The following is a 14,750-nucleotide window of genomic DNA, read 5'->3' on the forward strand; positions in this document are numbered from 1 at the left end:
AGTAATTATTTCTGTGAAAATATTTCATGTACTATTGTATAAAAACGATAAGAATTACCATTTTTCTTTCAGTTTTCAGATCATGAGCATATCTCATTAATTCACCATAAACTCTGTGCGCCATTTCTTCTGCTACTACTTCTCGCTGTCCTGCATAGTCATTTAACTCGTTAAGGATGTTAAAAAAGGCTATACACGAAGTAAACCTGACAAAAACATATTGAAAATGGTGAAATTATTTTTATTTTCATAACAAATGTTTTTTGTGAGGTATAGATTTAGCCTGACACTTGCAAATCATAGCACACTCAACCTAAATCTCAGCTAGTAGCTCTAAATTAACTTTGTATGAAAAGAATCCTGCATTAAGCTCAAGTTGTACACGTCTGTGTATCTTTGAGTAGTCTTAATTTATCAATCAAGGGGTCAAAAATAATAAGAATACTACCTGCAGGCTCGTTTGGCAAACTGGAATCTCTTAAGTTGCCAACTGACTGGCCTGAGCTTGGGAACGAACTTGGCTGGACTCCTAGGCTTGCCAGCTGAACCTGTTGCAGAGATGGTGTGCTTGCTCTCGAGGACAGAACCTGCCAATCATACCACTCAAATGCATCTCGATGGGTGATCTACAGAACAATTTTTCTATCAGCTCTGGACACAGCTGCCTGTATGCCTGCCCACATCCTGAATGGAAGTGAACTGCCACAATGGTTGGCATCAAAGAGGGGTAAGAAGGGGCAAAAATAAGGGTAAAAAAATGTGTGTGAAGGGAAGGAGAGAAACAAAGAGAATCACTGTATTAAAATATACAGACCTACTTGAATACTCTTCCGGAACACTCTCACATAAGCTGAAGGCAGACAACTCAGACAGGACTCCATTAACACTAAACCTGAGAATCCTAACAACTGGCAATTACACACAAAATTGTTTATTTGAAATCTAGTCTCTTTTTGTTTCTGCATTTTACAACCAACCACATATCCCCCTTGTTTTAAGAATGCCAAAAAGCTTATAGGTAATTCTCAACCTTTTATTCAGAGGTTTTATTTTATTCCAAAATTACCCTGAAAACCTCATCCTTTTTCATTACCCCTTTAAACCAATCAGCCAAACTGTTTTACTACTTGTAAAAGTAAAAAGCAAGAATCTAACAAGCTCACAACTACAAAATAAAGTACAGGGGAAAATACCCTTTTCTTCCAGAGACTACATCATTCAGGTGGAGTCTCAGTCCACATATTACTTAAAACCCACATTTTGACTATTACCAAGCCCACTAAAGTATGCATCTTCATAAGAATAAATAGTAGTTTCCTCTTTCATAAACATTGTGATTTTTTATTACAATAAACTTTTAAAAATCTTTATAAAAAATTAACAGCACATTTTACTAAATAATAAAAACAGGTACTTTTAAATTTTAATATGCAGTAATAAACAGGTATATAATTTACCTTGGCTCTTCATCTTTGGAGGAACGTTTGGGACAGTACTTCTTAACCAGATTTCTATAAGAAGATATTTAAAGTTTATTAAAAATACTGCTGTTGAAATTCAGATATCCTAAAAGTTTCCAATATCATTAAATCAAGAATTTAATGATATAAAATAATTAAGACAGTAACATGATCATCTATTACCATGTTAATTACATTTTTTTTCTGAAAATATTGATACCTGTAGAAAGAAATGTTATTTCTGTGCTTATGAGTGTAATCATAATTTGGTTGATTATGCTATCAAAGAAGAAAAGAAGTAAGAAGAATACAAGAATGAAAGTACTCAGTATATGAAACTGAGTTATAGCAGAAAGACACATATTTCAAAGAAATACGGTCATTATTTTGTTTTGCAAATCAGGGAATTTAATACTAACTAAGGTAGCATTTAAACAGATGCGGACTCACGAATAGGGTTAAAGAACAGTTGGTCGGTATCCTCCATAACTACTCGTATATGAAAATCATGTGACTCTTAACCTTCTCTTTTTTAGGCAAATGAACTGCATTCCAACTTGTAACTTTCTTTGCCTACATCTCTGTCCATTCTTGATAGTCTGGGACTAGAATGTCACCTCATTTCACCTTTGCAAAACCAGAGGCAGACAAGCACTTGGACTCTGGAGTCAAACTGGACTACCTGGGTTTTATGTGGCATCTGTGTGACCTTGGGCAATTTACTCACCATCTCTGTGCCCAGTTTTTTTAAAAATGGTGATAACAGTACTTCTACCTCTACCTCTTAGGGTTATGAGAATTAAAGTGGATAATGTTTGCAAAAGCATTTACCACAGTGCTTTTATATCATGCTACTCAAAGTATGATCCATGGACCAGTAAAAGTCCACAGACTCTGTTACCTACCCATGACAAGCCAAGTACAGAAGCTGAGAGTAACTTTATGTCTGTTGAATCTAAAAGTAAAAATACATTTTGTATGTTTCTTTTTATATCATTTTTTCTAGTATTAAATTTTTATTGTATTTTATAAACTCATAGGTAGAAATTTTAAAAGAAACTAGTATATCATCATAAATAGTCTGAGGTGTACTGGTTTAAACTTAAGCATCTTAAAAGTTAATGACCCTATGGTCTTTGAAATAAATATTATAAAAGAATCACGGTCTTAGTTATTCTCAGATTATTATCAATTCATTCCACTTACTCAGTTTAATTTATTCATTCTAAAAACAACTGTCTCCTATGTGCTAAGCACTGTGCAAGCTTCTGGGAACATCCAAGATGAAAGAGTACCTGTGCTCAAAAGACTCCCTCCACCGAAAAGAGACAAATAAACACGAACACCCACCACAGACAGCAGGGATGGGCGCTGTGGTAAAGGAGTGCAAAGGGTGCTGTGACAGGAAAGAGAAGGAGGCCCTAACACCCGAGGAGCCAGGGAAAGAACAGGCAAGGCACTGACGAAAGAGCCTGCAGCAAAGTTTACTGAGTTTCTGCCATCAAAAACCTCACAGTCCTCACTGGTTGTAAAGGTACAGGATGACGGCCTTAGACCACTTATGTGTTTGTTCATCAAAAGCTTTATTAATAATTAGCGCATTACTGTATAAACACATGGACCTAATTCATAAATTAACTCTACAGGCACATGCTCCAACAGTGTTAGCAGAGAGCCTCGGCCCAGAGTAGTATCAAATGTATGAAACACTTCCACATAACACAATGATACGAACAACAGAGCGCTCTGCAGGGGGCTTCCTCAGAGAAGGCAGGCCGAAATTTCCGATTCACCTAAAGAGGTTAACAAGAATTGGGCAACGTGAAATCCGGAGCAGGGAGTGGGGTGGGGGTGTGTTCTAAACAGAGAGGATCTAAAAGCAAAGGCAAGGAAATAAGAGGAAAAAACATGGCGTTTACGAACTATGATGAGTTACACGTTGCTGGAACATCAAGTGTGAGTCAGGATGGCAAGCAGCGAGGCTGGAAAGGCCGGTGGGTGGGAATGGTAGCAGAGGCCCTTCTAAGCCATATTAAGAAACTCGAACTACTCTTAACCAGTGCCTCTTAATCCCAGTTACCTGAAACACTACCAAAAATCATCTTTGTGGATAAATTTATTTATTTACTAAAACATCAGCAAACCTTCTATGTGCTACGCATTTATCACTTCAGGTACGACACGGATAGAAAGGGATGAATCATAGCTAGCAAACTAGTAACTGTGCATGACCTACAGTCCTTCCTAAAAGAGAACTCAAAAGGGAAGATGGGGAAGAGATGATGAATGATTCAAAAAGTTGATTAGAATAGGCAAATCCACAGAGATAAAGTAGATTTATGGTTGTCAGGGCCTGAGAGAAGGGCAAGTGGGGAATGACTGCTGATACTACGGGGTTTCTTGCAGGGCTGATGAAATGTTCTGAAATTAGACAGTGGTGATGACTGCACAATTCTGTGAATATACTAAAAATCACTGACTTGTGTACTTTAAAAGGGTGAATTTTGTGGTATATGACTTATACCTCAGTAAAGTTATTACAGGAGAAACAATGGCTATTGGAGACACTGTCCATCTGCCAAGGTACATCAAATTCAACAAGTCTAAGTTAGAACGTATTTTCTTTTGTTAACCTTATTGTTTTCTTATATTAATGATACCACTATCCACTTAAGACATTTAAGCCAATAATTTGGCAATCATCCGTACTTTATCAAGTTTCACTCACCTTAAGGTGTTCAAGTCCTATAGATTCTATTTCCTAATTAACTCTCATTAAAACTTTTTTGTGATAATTTTTATAATAGACTGGGAAAAATTACAAAAGAAGTCCCTTCTTCACACTTTTTTATTGCTTTGGATACAGGTATGTGAAGACAGGATTATTGAAGCTACTGCAACAACTTTCAGACTAAGAAATTTATAAAAATGCCTTGACATCACTAAACTCAAGAATCCCCTCTTTCTAAACTACTTGTTATATGAGAGGATTCCTATTGAAGCTGATTGCTTCTTAACTGACACTGCAAAACAGCTAAATTAAAATGTCCAATGGAGAAATGCAGTAAAAACTGGAACTCTGAAGAAACTTTTGGGATCAAGATACAGAAGTGAGAGTCAACATGTGTGAGGACAACAGAACCACAGGAGCTACCATTTGTCAACCATGTATTACCTGTCAATCTCTAAACTAAGCACTTTCACACTTATAACAAACTTGCAAGCAGCCCTATTTTACAGGATTCAAGACATATTAAATAATTTGTCAGTGGTCACATAGCTAATAAAGAACAAAGGAAAAACCCACCTCATATCTGGTTCCAACACCTGAGATACATAAAATAATGAATGAGAATGAGGCTACTCAGAAAGTGTGAAATGATAAGGGGCTTTCAGACCAGTATGAGAGCTGAATCTCTTGACACATAAAACTGGCACTGTTGGTGAGTGTGTTTCCTGCCATGTGGAGAAAAAAAGCCAATCTGCTCTAAAAGAATGAAGCCAACACACACACACACACACAAAAGCCAAAAAAGAAGGAGGGAGGGAAAAAGAAGTGCAGGGAGGGAGGGAGAACGACAACAAAGGGCTGGGCCTGTCTGGCCGTGTTTCAGATACGGGCTTTTTATTTCCTGTGACGCAGGTACATTCCAGGTCTTCCCGCAGCTGAGCTGTTCAACCTCTTCTTGAACTCAATTTTAAAAAATCAAATCAGTAAAAGGTATCAATAAATAAATCAACAAGTATCTCTTGTCAATAAATTTACCATTAAACTTCAGCTAGCTCAAACTGGGTTTTTCATCACTTACAGCCACAAATCTTTTCTTATACTGCAAAATTTAATATAAAAGATATCCACATACAAAAGAATGAAGTTCTTCACTGACCTTACACCATATACAAAGATTAACTCAAAATGGGTCAAAGATCTAAACGTAACAGCTAAAAGTATAAAATTCTTAGAAGAAAACACAGGGAAAAGCTTCACAACATTGGATTTGGCAATGGTTTCTTGAATATGACACCAAAGCACAGACAACAAAAGAAATAAATAAATAAGCTGAACATTAAAATATTAAACTTTTGTGCATCAAAGGCCACAATCCAAAGAGTGAAAAGGCAACTATAGAATGGGAGAAAGGATCTGCAAATAATATATAAGAGGTTACAATCCAGAATATATACAGAACACCTAAAAATCAGTAACAAAAAACCCAAATAATCCAATTAAAAAATAAGCAAAGTACTTGAATAGCATTTCTCCAAAGCTATACAAATAGCCAGCAAGCATTGGAAAAAATGTGTAATGTCACTGATCATTAGGGAAATGCAAATCAGAGCAACAATGAGATTTCTTACACTCATTAGGATGACTACTATCAAAAACAAAAACAACAAACAGAAAGTAAGGATGTGGAGAAACTGGAATCCTTGTGCACTACTGGTAGGAATGCAAAATAGATCAGCCACTACAGAAAACAGAATGGTAGTCCTGAAAAAATTAAACATAGAATTACCATATGATTTGGCAATTCCTCTTCTAGGTTTACAGCCCAAAGAATTGAAAGCAGGGATTCAAACAGATATTTGGACACAATGCTCATAGCATCATTATTCACAATACTTAAAAGGTGGAAAAAACCCAAATGTCTATCCACCAATGAATGGATAAATAAAATGTGGAATTATCCATATAATGGAATAATATTCAGCCTTTAAAAGGAAGAAAATTCCGAGACACACCCCACCACAGATAAACCCCTATGACATTATGCTAACTGAAATAAGCCAATCACACACACACAATACTGTATGATTTCACTCATGCGATACCTAGAGAAGTCAAATTTATAGAAACAGAAAGTAGAATTGCCAGGGGCCAAAGAAAGGGAAAAATGGGGAGTTGTTGTTTAACAGGTATAGAGTTTGAGTTTTTCAAGATGAGTAAGTTCTAGGGATTGGTTGTAGAGCAGTATGAATATACTTAATTAACATAGTTGAAATAAACACTTAAAAATTATTAAAATGGTAAATTTCATTTTAGGTACTTTTTATAATTTTTTTAAAAGTGACCGTAAAAAGGGGATCACTGTAAGTGGTACTAGACAAATTCTGAATATTATATTTATTTTTCAAAGGGACATGCTTCATTCTCAATTTTTATACTTCTACTGGTGGCAGATGTTGAAACAGACTGATGACAAGAAATAAGAAGACCTAAGTATTCATGTCTGAAAGACCTAGAAGAAAATCAAACAAGCGTCAATGAACGTGAACATAAACAAAGTTAGCACCTATTCTCGTTTAAGATTCTACTTCCTGCTTTTACTTTACCTTTACCACGTCAAGGATACTCAGTACCTAAAATGTCGATAATATATGGGTGTATAGTATCAGCTTCATAGTCTATACCCACCCAGAGAATACATGCAACAATTCATTGCTATTTAGGATGTGACAGGCTTAACAACGTGGTTTCCAGGCAACTGCAAATCTTTCAGAATATTTTCAGGTATGTTCAAACAGAAAAGAGAAAAATTATTTTATCTGCTCAATTTAGACTGAGGAGAAGCAGATTGCCACCACAGATTTGAGTATTACACTTTTCAGATAAATTTTGTTCTGCAAGTTGTTAACTTCTGTTTTCCTTCTAAATATTAGATTCTTAAGGAGAACTATATAACACAGTCCTGGATTCAAATAAGCAGCTAAATCTGTCTGATTTGCCTATACTTTACACATAGAGGATGATGAAATAAACATTTTATCTCATTTTAGACACTGCTACACAATTCAAATGGCTACAGATAACTTGGAAATAAAACTATTAAAGGCATTATGAAAGAGCTAAGAGATTAACTAAGGGACGTATACAGACAATATCATTAACAACATTCTTATCTTTTTATAGTTATTTAAACAACGTTTCTAAATCTTTTTCATGAAAGTTCACTATCAAAATAACACAACTGGTTTCAACTTATTTTCTTTCGTAAGAGCTTTATGTTTTACTTGTTAGAGTCTGCTTCACCATTTAAGAATACATTTTAATATAAAAAATCAGGAATAGACTTTGCAATTCTTGTTAAGGTGATGACCCTGAGTTCCTTGACTAGTCAAGTGGTAGAGTTCACTGACTGAACCATTCCACAGAAGTTTACTGTTGCATGCTTACTACTGGGCATACTCTTAGAAATACGACGACAAAGATCAACGAATTCTTGAGAACATTAAATGAGATAGTAGCATGTGTAAACTGAAAATGAAACTCAAATAACCCCATTGTTGCAAATGTAAGTTAGTAGTTTGCTGGATAATTAAGTTGGGGTGGAGGGCATCTTTTTAGATGTAAGAGAATGAAATGAGATAAAAATAGAGCTTTGTGGCACACACAAAGTACAAGGATAGGAGCAGAAAAATGCTGATAATCAAAAAACAAACAGCTGAAATATTCTAATGATAACTATATGAAGTCCAAGTCGAACATATTAAAATATAGTTCTGTGACACTGAAGAAAGGCTCCCCAATTGTCCTGCTGTTTCCTCTCCTCCGATAAATCATCAGCAGAAAATAGCTAATACAATTAAGGAGACTATTAAAGGCAAAATCAAAGAGAACTAAAGTAACATTATGCTACCCCTAACTCCAGTTTATAATAGGTTATGGGAATAATAAAAGTAAAAAGTATTTATTGTAAATTCTCATATTTAAAAGAATGGGGGGGGCAGGGTATAGCTCACTGACAGAGTGCCTGCTTGGCATGCACAAGGTCCTGGGTTCAATCACCAGGGCCTCCATACAAACAAACTTAATCCCCCCCCAAAATAAATAAATACATTTAAATAAATAAACAAATAAATAAATAATAAAATAACAAATATTTTCTAAAAGAGGTTTTAAAAAACCCAGAAATATTCTTAATGCCTCTTAGGAAGGAAATGAAAGTAAACAGGGCTTCCCGAAAGATTAGTTTTTAACTTTCCTTAATGACAAAAACATTTTCTTTAAAGGAAGGACTTCTAAAGTGTTAAATTTTTTTTAACCTTTTCTTATCTTTATGGAAAAGATAGAACTAGACCTAAATTGATGAATACGTAATTTATATTTAACTGAATTTCTACAATTGTTACATTATAAACAGATGTGTTAGCTGGAAAGAGTGTATTGTGCAGTTTTTAGATAATTTATTATTGTCTATAGTAAAACACCTTAGAAACCCAAAGACATCTCAGTAATACTAGGTACTGGTGATAGAAAAAATCCTCTTCAACAGAGAATTAGTCTTTCTCCCTATGCTAAGAAGCAGCACAATGTGCTCAGACTCTGCAACCAGACGAACCCAGCTGGCTCTTTCTTCACCTCTCTTTAACGCAGTTTCCTAATGTATAAAATAATTCTGACATCTCAATGAGTTTTTATGAAAATGAAATATCTCAATATGTGTAAAAGCACTCAGAATAGCGCTGGCACATTATTATATGCTACATAAGTGTTAAGTAAATACCAAAAAAAAAATGCATGCTCTGTGCCAGGCCTTGTTCTCCAAGTTAGGAATATGCACTGCACAGAACTAACAAAAATCTCTTCCCTCTGTGGAGTTTACATTTTATGAGGGAGATTATATTCTAAAGTTAAGAGGCAAAAATTATTTAGCCAGCATACCATTTAGATACAGGCACCTAGATATGTACCAGGTAGGCTCGGGAACTACAAAGGACTGACAAGGATGAGTTTCCACAGGATTCAGTTCTATGAAGAAAGTTCATCTAAACCCCAGAACACAGGGAACAGTCCTGTATCCAGATGCCCTATTAGGGTTTACTACTTTAACCAGTTGATCAAAAATTCAGGCGAGGCCGAAGAGTCAAGAGTTAAACAACGGCCAAAGAATAAAAGTAATCTCCACTTTCCACAAGTCAGTAAAAGATGAGCTCTCTGGGCTCTTCAGAGATTGAACAGTGACAACAGAAACAGAAAATTCTGATAAAGAAGCATGAGAAAATAAAGACTAGATAGAAAGTAGAAACTGGTTTTATCTTCATTATTTTACATCTAACCCCCTCCTAAATGTGTAGAACAACCTCATCTCAGGGACAGTATACGACACAAGCTCTACTATGGATAGAAAGCAGTCCACGGTCAAAGGTTCAGCATATAGTTAGAGAGTCTTACTTCTAAACTAAACTGACACATGTTATCATTCAATTATTTGTGTATTCGACTTACATTCACTCAGCTTCAGAGGTACCAGCTATGTTGCCAGGGCTAGCAAGGGTACAGAAATAAACAAGATCAAAGAACTCTGGGGTGATTTCTGTTCTGGTTAGGGAAGAGCAGTTTTTAGGCTTCCTGTCATCCAATCTATTTCTCTTCTAGAACCACACTGCCGCATTTGGGTCAAAAAGGGATAATCTGGGGTGGAACTAGGGGAATATAATTTTATATAGCAATCTCTATGCTAGAACTTAATGCTCTAATTATTTTAACTAGAAAAAAATGATACACACTGGCATACATATAAAGAGCTTCTTTTTTTCACTTAGGAAAATTTAATCTCTACCACACAAATAAAATAGTATAAATTTATTAGAAGAATGACTGATTTCAATTCATGTTCACAAACAAAAAACGTTCTACCAAGTGATTCAAAGTCACCACTTACATAAATCAAAATAGACGTGATTCAGTTGTTTATAACTATGTCTCCAAACATTATTAGATGCTTTATTTTCTATTTATTCGCATCCTCAAACTACCAAAAATGAATCAATAACAAAAATATAACAAAAGTTACACCAAGGCCATCAAAGTAAAGAGAAGAAAATAAGCTGGGAGTCCCAAAATTACATAGCAAATTAAATGTATGCAAATTAAAAAATATATTTATAAAAACTATATTGCAAAATTTAATCTTCCAATATTTTTGAAATGTAAGTATTTCACATTCTGAATATAGTTATTACCTAGGAGAAAAAAAGAGCTACCCCACTATTACAAAAAAAAAAAACCTGTCCTCTGCAGTAGCAAAAACAGGAGGGAGTTAACCAAAAGAATTTTTCCCATTAAAGGGGAGGAAATAAACAAGCCACACCTCTTCCTTTGGGACAAAACAGATACTATAAAAAACAGCTGATAATTCAATCATTTACTAAGTATTCATCCAAAGTAGCAAATCTCATTAGAGAAAGGGAAGGGAGTTAAATGGTTGCAAGTTACACATGCCTCCTACCAACCCCTCCTAATTGGAATTCCTCAGCACCTTCTGATAATCCTGCCCTTGATGAGAAGCATTTCAAGTGAGAGCCACTGTTTGGAAGAACATGTGCTTAATTTCTTTAGCATGCTGGGACAGAAAAAAGATGCAAATCACTGAAATGGAGCACTGCACATAATAAAACCTACTTTCTCAGTACCAAATTATATTTTTCGTATCATGTAATTGTGGGTTCTTACCATTTGTGCTTCAAAGAAGTAGTGTTCAAATCTCTTTTTGCAAGTAAGTGAAAATGTTAACAGTTATTATCAGTCAAAACAGAAAGGTAGACAAGTCTGCCATTTGATTAGAGTCCTGTTACTCTGGTAAAACCTTGGCCATCGTGAAACCCTTGAGGCCCAAGTTATTCTGGACAATTAAATATTGCAGATTGCTGAAGTTTTACCTTATAAATTATCAATTTTTATTTTATAACTTATAATTTCTTTTGAAATATACCATCTTCACTGAAAAACACTTCAGTAATTTAAAAGTATAAGTAAAAAGTGTAAGTTCCTTCCCCTCCCACCCCAACCCTCATTCCCCACGGGTAACCACTAAAACAACGTGGAGTATATTTCAGATCTCTTCAGAATACATACAAATTGTACACATAGCTGTACATGCAAACTCAAGTAAGCAGAACCTATATTCAGTTCTGCAACTTGGTTTTTACTCTAATGAGGAGCCTTTTAAGTTTAAGTATGCTACTATACCTGATTTATTTAAACTGCTTATTCCACAGTATTTTTCATCCTTCATTTACTGACATGTACTTTTAGGCTGGAAACATTTTTTATATGTTCTCTACCATATTTTAATTTTTTTATTGTTTGTCACTTCACACGGCTGTAACATCACTGTATTGTCTACAGCATTCCTTCTTTTCACTTTATTGTAAAACTTAAAAACAAAAAAAAGTGCTAGAATTAAAAATTAAATGAGGGAAATTTCTCACTGTTCACCCATGAATACATGAGTTTTTTAATTGCTATTCTAACTTTTCAGAGGTCCTTGATGCTTCCAGATTCCTGAGCAGTAAAGTTCCCAGATCATAACTTTGGAAAGGTTGAGGGGATTGGGGAGGACCATATATAGCTCAGTGGTACAGCACACGCTTAGCATGCATGAGGTCCTGGGTTCAATCCCCAGTACCTCCATTAACAGTAATAATAATAGTAACAACTTTGGACAGGTAAAATATCACAACTATTAATATACTAACAGGTTCCCTTTTCATATTTTCATATAGAAAATATCTTGTTTTAAAAAAAACACTGAGGAAGCAAATGGATCAGAAAATTAGCATGATGCTTCTATTTCAATAAATCTCATAAAAGTAGTATGTATATCATTATAAAAATATTGTAAGTATTCATTATACTAGTCTATTTCATTCCTACACCCAGTCAGCTGACTGCATAAACCACTACTATTGTAGTAGACACATGCTGTTTATCACTCAAATATCCCTCTTCCTTCTGTGACCTACCTACTATCCTAAATTTCTTTAGGGCAACTATCCCTCCCCATCATTACCTATTAGTATGTAAACCTACTGTTCTCATGTTAGTGAACTGCTCAGCCTAAGCATATAACCAACCTAACCAGGGTCAGCAAGACAAAAGAAGACCTCTGCTGGGATTTCTGCAAAAAAGAAACCGGTACAAGCTTGAATTCTGCTCTCCTTTCATCCGCTTCCTCTCCCTTCTTTCACTTCCTTCTTTCCCCCTTTCCCTTCTCCTCTCCTCCCCCAAATGCACAACAACGAAGACCACCATTCTTCCCCCAGGATGTGGGTGTATAAAGATATGAAATCTAGAGCTGAAGGGGTAGAAAGGACGGTACTGACTAGAACCTGAGGATAAAGGCAGCAAAGGGAAGCAGAGCCAAGAAATGGAGCCTAAACACATTTGACCTGTAAGTCAGACTCTGCCTGGATTTTTTACTCACGTGTGCCTTTTTAGGCTGGATTCTTCTGTCACTATGCAATGTGAAGCACGGTAATCTCTACAGCTAGAACCTTTACACTGCTGTCTAGTCTTCAGATTTCAAGCACCATTTTTGTTGAGTAAGTTGCAGTAAAACTACTTCTCAATTGTGATCTAACAGTGATTTTCTGCTTGAACAAAATCTTAAGATAAACTTCGTTTGTTTTAAGATTAAAATTTTCCCTTTCAAACTTTCATCTTCTAACACATATTCTAAAATCACTTTCATCAGTAAATATCTGATTTTTGACAGAAAGAAACTCAGCTCATCACACGCAACTGCTGAATCTCAGTAATTGCAAAGAAACTAGAGAAATCTTCAATTCTTTGGAAAGATTATTAAAGCAAAAAAGTTACAGGGGAACAAAACAGTAACATATAGAATTAATATCCAAGTATTCTTTTTTGCTGGAATTTTGCTTCCTGATTTTATGATTTTAAGTATCTTTCTGGAATGAAAGCTACTCAAGATTTAGCTAGCCAATATTCCTTATGGTATACTCAGCAATGATTTAATTAAATCAGTCATTAAACCAGTTACCTAGTTTCATCTAATTCTGATGAAAAACACAGAATTTAACCTCTGGCATATCACATTTATCTAATATCCAAATATTTAAACATGTTATTTCATTTCTGAGAATGGAAGAAAAAAAAACTTACCTCAACTGTTTCGCATAGTTCTGTTCAATTTCTATCCTCTCTTTAACAAATTTGGCATATCTTTCCAAAAAATCAATTCCCCATTGTGTATGCTTGTCTAAGCTGTCGAACTGATCCTAGAAAAGGAAGGTAAAACCACATTGAAAAGTCTAAAGTTTAATCCACAAATATTTTAACCAGCTTCTGATATTTGTCCAGAGAGACAATGAGGTATAAAAAAAAACAGGCCCTTCTGCTGGTCCCCACCGATCTTACCCTTTTAAGACCTGTACAGAAATAGGTTCTTCAGTATAAATCATGCTATTTCTTGCCTGAATGCCTTTACACATGCGGTTCCCCCTGGTCGCAACACCCTCCTCAGGTCACCTCTTTGCAATTAACTCTTCTTCCTCCCTTGACATTCAGTTCAGGCCCTTTATGTCCTGCAGAAAATGGCCCTAAACTCTCAGACTGGGCTAAGTGGTCTTTCTCTGGTTCCCCAAGGCTCCCTATAAATACAAATTATTATTTTATTCACTTGTTATACTATATTGAGGGCAGGAGCCATGAATTATTCAACCCTGAACTCCTAAGGCATAAACACTATGCCCAGCACTATAGCGGGTTCTTAACGAAAAACTGTTTGAACAGAATCAAATAAACCTGGGGTCAAATTCTGGGCTTTGCATTTACCATATGTTTTGACCTTGGGCAAGTTACCAAGGTTCTTTACACTTTTTCCATCTTAAAATGGCAGTCCTATCACCCACCTCAGTAGGATTATGGTGATGTCATGAAGTGTTCTACAACGCAGTGAACATGATACTAACACACAACACAGACCACTGTCCTACAAGGCTCTTTAAATCTTCAAAAGATACTCCCTTCTACCCGTTGCCTGAGAAACCATCATTTCCTAGCCTTCAAGAATCATCTCCAAACTGGCTAGTAACTTGGTGCTCTCTCCCTCTCTCATATCAAAAATCCAGGATGCTGGCAAAATATTCAAATATCATCCCTTTATAATCTCTAGTTGTTTTTATCTTTTCAAATCACCCATGGTTTAATCACATGTGTTATTTACAAATGAATCATCTCAAAATCTCTGCCTTTTGTCTCTTTCCCTACCTTAAATCATTTAAAACTTCTATTCATAAAAGTAAAGTCTATCTAAATAGCAGAGATAGAATTCATCTGGCTATCATCGTTTAGTATTACTACTGTAATTCTAGTCTTTCCTGCAACTTTTTCATTATTATTTGGCTTCCAAAGTAGATTTGAAAACTGCAAGAGAATGCACTGCTCAGTAAACTTAATTGGATTATTACTAATATTTCCCATTATAAATTGGATATCTCTTTCAAATTGAAAAACTCTCAACAACAATAGCAAAACATTCCAGA

The 14,750-nt window shown here is 35.3% G+C and overlaps 1 protein-coding gene across 4 annotated transcripts in view; it reads right to left on the bottom strand.

Moving 5' to 3' along the window:
• The window catches only part of FNBP1L (formin binding protein 1 like), a 101,848-nt gene that overhangs the window by 38,771 nt on the left and 48,327 nt on the right, over window positions 1-14,750 (bottom strand). For 3 of the 4 annotated variants that reach the window (XM_072968192.1, XM_006197330.4, XM_006197329.4), the window contains exons 2-4: window positions 13,369-13,484; window positions 1,458-1,511; window positions 59-206 (exon numbers count right to left, since the gene is read on the bottom strand). In XM_072968192.1, coding sequence (XP_072824293.1) covers window positions 59-206; window positions 1,458-1,511; window positions 13,369-13,484 — 318 coding nt within the window. The remainder of the gene's footprint in view (window positions 1-58; window positions 207-1,457; window positions 1,512-13,368; window positions 13,485-14,750) is intronic. The other variant, XM_072968193.1, reaches the window with a different exon arrangement.

The sequence above is a fragment of the Vicugna pacos genome, chromosome 9 (assembly GCF_048564905.1).
Source record: "Vicugna pacos chromosome 9, VicPac4, whole genome shotgun sequence".
NCBI lineage: Eukaryota > Metazoa > Chordata > Mammalia > Artiodactyla > Camelidae > Vicugna > Vicugna pacos.